Source organism: Aplysia californica, unplaced genomic scaffold, assembly GCF_000002075.1.
Source record: "Aplysia californica isolate F4 #8 unplaced genomic scaffold, AplCal3.0 scaffold00038, whole genome shotgun sequence".
NCBI classification, from domain to species: Eukaryota; Metazoa; Mollusca; class Gastropoda; order Aplysiida; family Aplysiidae; genus Aplysia; species Aplysia californica.
The window spans coordinates 1,097,383-1,107,387 of NW_004797308.1; the positions used below are offsets into that span (position 1 = coordinate 1,097,383).

Sequence of the window (10,005 nt, forward strand, 5' to 3'; positions counted from 1 at the left end):
GGGCCAATCTGGGCTGAGAACAATACAACGTCCCTGCAGAATGGTAGAGACACTCAATAAAAATTTTCTCAAGATAGGAATCAAACTCAGGTCTTCTGCGTGCAAAGTCCGAGTGCTTTATCGTTATACCACAGATGCTGACAAAGTAAAGTCCTGCTGAAATACTTTTGAGACAGCAAAGGGACAAAAAAAAGAAAGACCAGGCAAAATATATATCATAGCATGTCGTCAACCAACCAAATCTGTTCACATAACTCCATGTTAATAAAGAACTCATTTCAAAACTGTCAGTCAATGTTTGACCTAAAATATCTTTTATTGGTGCAGATCAAATCCGATTCAGGAAGAAGGGGAAAAATTATAAAATCAACACAGTAAGAGACAAAAAAAATGTTCCATTCATCTGCAATTATACGATGTAGTTCTGTATTGTTGCTGTAACACAAAGTAAAGGGAGAACAAAAAAAATTTATTAAAAAAAAAAAGCAACCAAAAAAATGCGTAATGGAACAATGTGACAAGTAAACCAGCTGTATATATATTATATTGACCTTTGACTTTGACCAGTTATACATAACCCCTGGTGGGAGTTTCAAGCATTACAGAATTATTGTAAGACTTTATCTGCAAGCATTCAATTTTCTTGAAAATTCGAAATTACATTTTCAAGAGCATCTATTTTGCGCAAACCCTGCATAATTTCATCATCAAAAGCAGCATTTTTTAAAAAATACCTAAAACCATTTCAGCAGAGAACAGTATCTCAAGGACACAAAATGTGCACATTAGAATAGATGTTTGCGGAATAAACCTGTTTCACAGCAGGCCAATCAAACTGAACACAGCATCACTTTCACAACATATGAATATATGACTTACCTTACTTAGAGTAGTCTTATCTGAACAACGCAATGTACCTGGCAATTCAATGGTCATGATAGCTGCTCCATGAGCTCGGGTGTGTTTGCGAGACTCTCAAATCCTGCTCTTTGATTACGGTACCGATAATGCTATAGAAAATAATGGGTAAGCACATTTATGCAAATATGGCAGTACCCTAGTTTTCAACAAAAAAGAAAAACTTAATGCTTAAATCTTTATACATACCATGACATTTATTTAATTAAAATAACACCACCACAACCATCATGACAAATGGATTATACAAGAATTCATAGTTCAATAAAATGCACACACAGGGAAAGGAAAACAGTTAGGGGGCGCCACCTAACTGAACTCTGGCAATGCTTCCAGAACGTAGTTGATTGTAAGTAAAAAGAATGGCTGACATCACTAACACAAAGTAGGACGCAAACTGCCATAAAAAAAACAACCCAACAACAGCCAAACACACACATAAACAGAACTCTGGACTTTCATACATCATGATACACTTATTATCGATATATCTGAAGTACATGAAACCGTCATAAAAAATGGCACCCCAAAGAAGATACAGCAATGCTGGCTATGCCCTGCACTCCAGATCAAGAGATACAATGAGAAAATAAAACAATTGTGGTGTGCTTTTTGCTGAGAAAGTTGGTATAGTATAGTCAGAAATAAAAATTATAATCCAAAGCAAATAGCTTGAGAAACCTGTACTCTTTTCTCCTTTCAATTTTTGATAACAACAAAACACAGAAATAAACATTTTAATAAAAAAATCACAATTACATTTAAAGAAAGACCAAAACCTAAACAAACTCATACTTGGACAGCTACGATCATGCTCCCATGACAAACAAGACCCAAACAAAAAAAGGGTACACAAATTTATGGAAGTACGGTTTTAGAAAACAAACCCCAAAAAAACAACCCAAGAGAGCAAAACAAAACCCCTGCACTTAGGCACCCTCAATAGGCCATAACCCATGTAACATTCCTTGCACAAAACAAAAAAAAAAAAAAAAAAAAAAAAGCAAAAGGAATCCAACAAACTCAACAGTTTTTGTTTTGTTCTTGTTAAAGTATAATGGTCACATAGTCCCAGGACATGATTTTAAAGCAAAGCACATGGCCCCTCAGCATGACACTGAACTTTAAGGAAACGACCCGGGAAGGGTGAGAAAATCCAGACTCTGCTCAGATTCAAATCTGGAATTTATGTATGTCAAGTTCTTAGCCAGCAGCACTATTGGCTGGTTGAAATGTCAACACCAGTGTCGCCAGCATTTTACATTGGAAGCAAAGAGACAAAATAAAGGATAGTAAAATTGGTTGCACAATATTGGGGTAGAAAAGGGTGGGGCAACGAAGACAAATAAATAAAGCTAACACAATTTGCAAATTTTTTTTCAAATTTAAATATGTGCCTTTTATGTATGATGACAAAAATTAATCTAAAGTGGTACTAAGCTAAACAAAACATTAAAGTTTACACAAATATATGTTTGCACTTTGTAGTAGAGGAATCAATTCCATTCACCACATTGCTAAAAAAAATAATTCTTATGATGATGATGATGATAATAATAATAATAATACAGATCATGTGGCAGGTACTCAGTATGTATGTAAAAATGTGTAAAGACTCGGAGATGGCAAAATACGCACCTTGAAACTCACGTTGTTTAGCAGCTACACATCACTGCTGTAGGTTCATGAGCACACCAACTATCCATACCCTCCATCTGTTATGCACACATAGTGCATTAATAATCATAATAAGTGATGACACATAAAGGAAGTTAGTTGCAGACTAACCAGTTTAAGCAGCACCTTTTGAGTGTCACCACTGAGAGCCGTTTGATCTGCTACTATAAATATAAGGGGCCACCAGTGCCGCTACACTACTAATCTTACAACAGAAAGCAGGCACTGAGCCTCCATCAAAGCTAGCCACAACCAACAGGCATAAAAACATGCACCCTGTGGTGTGCATTGTGTAAATTCCACGGAATATGGAAATGTGTTTATCAGAAAACCACTTGTTCTGTAAGTGAACAGTTCACACACCTGCTGCCCGCCGAGCCTCGCGGAAAGTAGGCCAGGGAACACTCAAGCCTACAAAAGTATGCTAATCAATGCTAACACACAGGACTGGTTGCTATTTGCAGCACAAAATTAACTCAAAGGCCTACGCCTTTTACTCACTGCGTCACAAGTAAGAAAGGGGAACTTCCAAGTAACAGACAAAAAGGGACACAAGGGGAACACGGCATTCGTGATTTACTTTGTAATGACGACATGACCACACACCTCTCAGGGTAGCAGCATAACTATCACAACTCTGGTTTTCCCAAATTTTATCTGAGGGACAGATAACTGATTTTCCACGACTATGACCATCAACAATACTTTGAATTTCAGCATAAAGTGCATTTTTACAAAATAATTGCACGGCTCAAAGGCTTTTGCAGGGCAGGCACTCCACCCCCATGCCCTGGAATATATCATGAAAATAACGGATTTTTGCCAAAAGCCCGAGTTACCACGGTACCCTGCTACCTGTGATGTGTAACAACACATTGCTCACACTTCATGTCAGGACACTCAGTGCTAATGGTTCCACTCATTCATAAATTATTCAGGTTTTTTTCACATTAAATGTACCATAGTCTGATCACATTAAAAACAAAGTCACATATTAATACTTTTCTGATTGACTTCTCCAAAAGACAAATATATATATATATAAAAAAAGTTCATACTTTGAGTGTCAAAATCATCTTTTGACGTTTCCACGTACAACAAAATGTCTAGAAACCTCAGATAAAGTATCAATAAAAAGCTACCAAATGAACAAAACTTACCTCTGTCGCAGATTCAACAAACAGAGGTAGGAACACAGGAGAGAGAGAAAAAAAATCAAAGACAAAAAAGTCCCACTTCTTACAGTTTTATGGAGTATACAATAATATAAATATCCCAAATCTTTCAAAATATATAGATATAATATATAAACTAATTGGTTTTCTTATCTGCATATTGTACATTACATTAAACAACTCTAAGAGAGTGAGAAATGATAAACAGAGTGTACGATAGTAATATAATGGATGTAGACTTTCCTGTGAAAATAAGGTTAAAAGAGGGAAATTATAGTCCAATCAAACAAAGCCCATGACATCTACAAGTACAAGCAAAAAGAGGAGCATCATTACACCAACAATGAGAATCCAATGCACCCAGACAAAAAACCCCACAAAAAGTTAGCTTAGCCAAACGTTGAAACAAGGAATTGCAAATGAAGATTAAGATAAAGCACTATCGACTATAGATAATTTTAGCTTGCTGACAAAAATAGAGAGGCCTGGTAAGCCAAACAAAAAATAAACCACACCCTCACACAGCCGCAACAACAGTCTGCAATAAATAAGAGGCAGATCATCGAACCACAAAGATATACTCAAACAACATTACCTACTATACACACTTGAGTTAAGAATATATCCATACACCAACCCAGAGTACACAAACAATAAGAACCCGTTCCTGATTCAATCCAAAGTTGCACAAACTCTGTAGAAGATGCACTGCATTCATCGACATACATGATTCAGAGCAACATGAACTACAATACCCAGTTCAAACACTTGATTTATGAAGCAGTTGACCATTAATGAGCCTGTACAGGTTTGAAAACTAGTTTTTTTTAACCACATTTATGATAACTGCACTAAATCTTATCTCCAACAATAAAAAATACATCTCTGGTATTGTTTCGCATAACTTTGGACAACAATAGAATATATAGGCCTATATGATAGGTAATTGCAAAATATTGACACAACACACTTTAGTGGTCACATTTCAGAACATTTTAAGATCTGATGAGTGCATATAAAGGTAGACACAAGACGGAAGAAGAATTATCTGTTGATGACATGATATAAGCACAATAGAGACAAATTTTCCAACCAAAAAAAAATCTCTTGAGATATTTATTGTACCCATAATGAGAATGACTTGAGTTTTGCTGAGTGTACATTCACATCAAGTGACAGCTACCCGCCACTATTTGTTCTCCTTCCCCTTGTTCCACCTCTGCAGGGTTTTGGTGAAATTTTTGCACACTGCAGGAATTGTGCCAGGCTCTCGCTGCCTAACAATGCACCTCTGAATGTAGTTGTAGGTGTTCTCTATCTCAGTTGGGTACACCATGTTGAACACCCAGTAACTGGAATACAATGAGGCAAACGCTATGGTAAACTCCTCAAACTCTTGAACAATTGTGTTCTCAGCAATGAGGAAGAACTCATCTGTGCGGAAAATGTTTCCTCGAGCTATAAGAGTTGGGACTATTGTCCCCGTCGCAACTACTTCATCCTCTTCACCAATCTCCACGACCATCTCAACAAAATTCTCGCCAAAGTGAAGAGGTAGCAAACAAAGTGCAGTGACCATATCCCAGTACTGCTTCAGCGTTTCGTTTTCTTGCTTGGCTTGATCCCATCGGGCCAACACAGGGGCAGAGCCAGGCTTACCACGTGCCATTTCAATAACAGCTGTGGCATAACGAACACAAAACTCCTGGATCTTCTGGTCAATGTCGATTTTGGTGATACGCTGGAATTCTATCAAGAGCTGTTTGCCCATGAAGAGGTCCGGATAAAGATTCTTCAGTTCAGGAATAGTAGGCATCTGTTTGGTGATGATCTTCCTCCGGTGTTCAAAGGTTTTGTACATGTACTCAAGAACCTGCTCTGGTGTCTTGCTGGCACTTTTACTAGAGGAAACTGTGAGAGCCAATCTAGGCTTCTTCTCTGGCTCCTCCCCATCTTCCCGAGACACCTTACTACTATTGGCTTTAGGCTCGTTATTGCTGGTGGTAGTTGTCAATAGCTTGGGATCCGCATCCTTCTTTATCGATGAAGGCTTCACAGACTCTTTCTGCTGGGTTGGACCTTCTGTTGTATCCATTGCTGTGGGTTTGCCTGAAGATGTGCCATTGGAGACGGAGTCTGTGGTGGCATCACTAGTCTTCTCCGATGAAGAAGCAGCTGTGTTCTGTTTGGGAGGAGCCTGATGAGAGCTCCCTTCAGCTGCCTTGTCATTATTAACTGTGGGATTATTAGGCGGGACGACAGCAGTACCAGACGATGTACCACTTCCTGAGATTTCTAATGCAGAAGGATCTGCTGCTGGAGCTTTCAGTGTTGTTTCCTTAGAGGGGGATGGCAGAGCAGGAGCAGGGGGATCTTTTTTCCCCTCAACCTCTGAAGGAGAAATGGCTGCTGCTGCTGTTGCTGAGGATGATGGTTCTGGTGGTGGTACCCCTGATGAATCAGATGAAGGAGGAGCAGGAGTAGGCTTCACATCCTTTGCCTTATTACTCTCAGAGACATTGTCACCACTCTCTTCGCCATTCGGCGCAACGGCTGCTACTGCTGCTTTGGGCACTTCAGAATCAACTTTCACAGGCTCTGAAGGGACTGTTGCCTTTGCTGGAGACTCTGTTGCAGAAGCAGCAGTTGTGGAGGCGGGAGACTGTGTTGGTGGTGCCTCCTGCTGAGCCGCTGCAGGTTCTGGTGCAGACAGCTCTGACTCGGCGTGCGCTCGTTTCGTCGCCTGAGACACGGCGGGGACAGTAGCGCTCACACTACTGGCCATATCTGGCGGGTAAGCTTGTGAGTGATTAGCAGCTACTTCCTGGTGATGACAAAGATGCAAATAAAAGAAGTATAAGATCACACAGACTCAACAGTAGTGAACATTTTTCTGACTGGCAAGGATATCAAATTAGATAAATAACTCAGCAACATTTATTACTCAGTGCTTCCACCAGCTGTAGCTGAAAAGTAAGGAAAATTCTGCTGGGGGTCTGGGGGCCTCTGCGGCCCCCAGCAGGGTCCAGGGGCAGAGAGAAATTGAAATTTAGTACTTTTAGAGGGTTGAAAATGGCATTTGGGAGCCTGTTTGAAGAGATTGCCAACAACCCATACTACTTATTTTTTCACCAATATTTTGTCTTGTTTAATTTCTTCACCAATATATCTTTCCATTGCTGGCAATGTTTAAAAGCAGGTTCCCCTTCCATTGCTACTATAATTCAATTAATTTGTCATCGCACCTTTGATACTGATAGAAGGCAAACCTGGTAATAATGAATAGATATATGTAGGCTGTACCTTCACAATACAGTTACCAGACCTGCCACTCTATGAAGCCTCAAAATTAGGATCTCAGGGAGAGAAAAATCGGGATTTGGTGAAAAAAAATCGGGATCTGGTGGAAAAAAAATCGGGATCAACAGCAAATCACCAAGGTGACTGCCAAAACTGACTTAAAAATTTTCCATGGGTGTCCATAAATTACTCGGCCTATATGCTCTCTGTGTGTCTTTGCGTGCGTGTTATCATTATTTTGGGTAAATCCTGAAGCATCACGTTAAGCACTCCTAGTCCAAAAGTCTCTACCCCCCCAAACCAATAAGTCCCGAAATACATGAACTTGGGTTGACCCCGTCAACGGACGGTCCCCGACACGCAGAACTCGCGGCGATGTCATGTCACGTGATGCGTATGCGCGATTGAAACAATTTTACTAACAGGTCCGACTAACTGCACGTTCAAACAAAATACTCGGATGAGAAACAGTCGTTCTACTTCTAGGATAACGACGGGGGCCGACCGACCAAATGTACCAACAAATCTCTTATCCCTCATAATGCGTTCAGACTAAAGCAACGACAACGGCCGTATGTTAGTCTTGCCAGCGCAGTTTACATGTAGTTGTGTAAGTGTTAGAACGACTGTCGCTCGTCCGAATCTTCGCAAAGATAATTTCTCTAGATCTAGAATCTAGACAATAAATTTGCAAAAAAAAATCTTTCTGACAGTAATTTTCTGTCTAAGATCACATGTCAATATACTTGATCAACGCGCAGATTCTTCCAGCCGCGGCAGCAATCCGAAGATAGACAGACGGAATGAGGGAACGATAGAAAGGAGCAAAGTGGCACAAAAAGTTCGCCAGATTTTGATCAATCTGCAGGTAAAAAATGTAGTACTGCCGACAAGCCTGCAATGAATGCATGGGGCAGAGTAGAATAATGGCCGATTGCAGGAAATGCGCAATCTGGCAGGTTTCTAACTATTGCCGAGAGAATTACCGTAAATATCCGTAACTTATACAAGACGATACGAAGGCGAGTACGGATCTTTTGCTACAGAATTTCGGTAGTCCTACGCTATCGCAGATTTTTACGGAGGGAGTTGATGATGATGGAGGGACAAGTACGGAACTAGCAGAAAGTACGGATTTCCGTAAAAATACGGAAGAGTGGAAGCACTGTTAAATTACTAAACTTGCTATATCAGGCAGTCAGTTGACAAGTAATTTACGATTCAAAGCCTTTAAAGACAGTTGATACTGATGCGATGCATTACAGTACAGGCAACCACTTAATGTCTGCGGGTACCTTTTTTATAAGATTTTCATGTCATGTAGTTGACAGACTGTAAACATTTTTTGTACACAACATTTACCACAATTTACATCAGTTCAGAACTCATTCAGCTTAAACTCAGGATGGATATAAAGTCAAAATTGTCCAAGACTACAAGCCACTATTGAGGAACAAGGTTTTCTTAGACAGTGTCATGACAATACATATATACAGTCGAACCTGCCCTGGCAGCCACCTGTACAAACGGCCACTTTCCATTTCACCCCTTGCGTTTTTTCTATATAATTTAACTGTGTAAAACGGGCACCTGTCAAACTCGGCCGCGGCCACCCTATCTTAACACACAACCCCTATCACGCAAAGCAATAACACCTGTATTAGACGGCCACTTTGTTGACTCCATTACGTTTTGTCATAAATCATGCATTGGTCCCTGGCGTTGTGGGCGGGCCCATATAATCGAATCACCTGTCGTTGTTGTTAGGTAGTCCCTCCAACCGATCATGTTGCGTAGGCCCCTCTCACTGTTGACCAATAGGTAGGCTACATGTAACAAATTTTCAGCTGCTGGTGAGGTAAGCGTGTGATCCCTCGTAACTCATAAGACCTGCCCAGAACTCATACACAAATCTTAATTGAGACGAGCGGTCACTGTTTACCCAGTTTACATACAATAACAAAGCAACAATGGACGTCAACGTGAACTTGTGATGCCGGCTTTAAGCACGCCGGCATAAAGCACGTTTCGGACTCAAGCACGCTAAACGGCTCTTACCGAATTTTTGCTATATAGATTACACGTCTTTAAGCACAGTAACTTCGGCTTCAGGCACGCTTCATTTACAAGACAGTCAACACTTTTATGATGACCTATCGAAGTTTGAACACAGTCTACACCTCAGCAGTGAGCGTGTTAAGAGAAACAAAAACAGCGCAAGTGATGGACACACACACACATGCGCAGAGAGGAAGGCAGAGAGATGCACACAGCTGCACGCATGGACATAGGATCTAGCCTAGGGCAAAGCTACACACAGACAAAAAAATACAAAGAGAGTCAGGGAGACGAGAAAAGGAGGCTGGCTGCGATTTCACCATATTGCCCCTCACTATCCGATAATCCTGATTTGGTATCACGCGCGAGGTGGGATCAAAGACCATGTTTGGGGGGATGAAGGCAGTGGTATGAATGTGGTACAGCGGGCAATGGTGCGCACAGGCAGTGTGTTGGCCTAGTGTGCTGTATCGTGACTGGCCGTCTAAATTAAGTTTTCATTTTCCATTCGACCACTAAACAAAACAAACAAACAAACAAACAAACAAAAACTACCATGGCGGGTAAAAATAACAGTGCACACTTTTGCAGGACCACTATAGGCCTACTTACAAAGGGAAATAGCACAGGAAATTTTCTACATGAAATCTCGGGATTATATCTACTTCACACTCAAGCACGCTTTGACATTAAGCACGCTTCAGCTTTCTCTCCTGACTGTGTTTAAAGCCGGCGTGGACTGTAACAACAATGCCGCTGCCTTCAGAATGGTTTGCTTTCTTCATCTTGATCAGTCCTGCCTAAGACGGCCACCTGTTTTATACTGCAACTTTTCTCCTTGACAATGGTTCGACTGTATAGAAAATCCCAAGGGGGG

At 40.7% G+C, this 10,005-nt stretch overlaps 1 protein-coding gene across 1 annotated transcript in view; it reads right to left on the reverse strand.

Annotated features, from left to right (window-relative positions):
• Positions 1-291: 291 nt before the first annotated feature.
• The window catches only part of LOC101857230 (proteoglycan 4), a 15,282-nt gene continuing 5,568 nt past the window's right edge, over positions 292-10,005 (reverse strand). Inside the window, exon 2 of the mRNA XM_005091958.3 lies at positions 292-6,594. Coding sequence (XP_005092015.1) covers positions 4,960-6,555 — 1,596 coding nt within the window. The 5' untranslated portion in view covers positions 6,556-6,594 and the 3' untranslated portion in view covers positions 292-4,959. The remainder of the gene's footprint in view (positions 6,595-10,005) is intronic.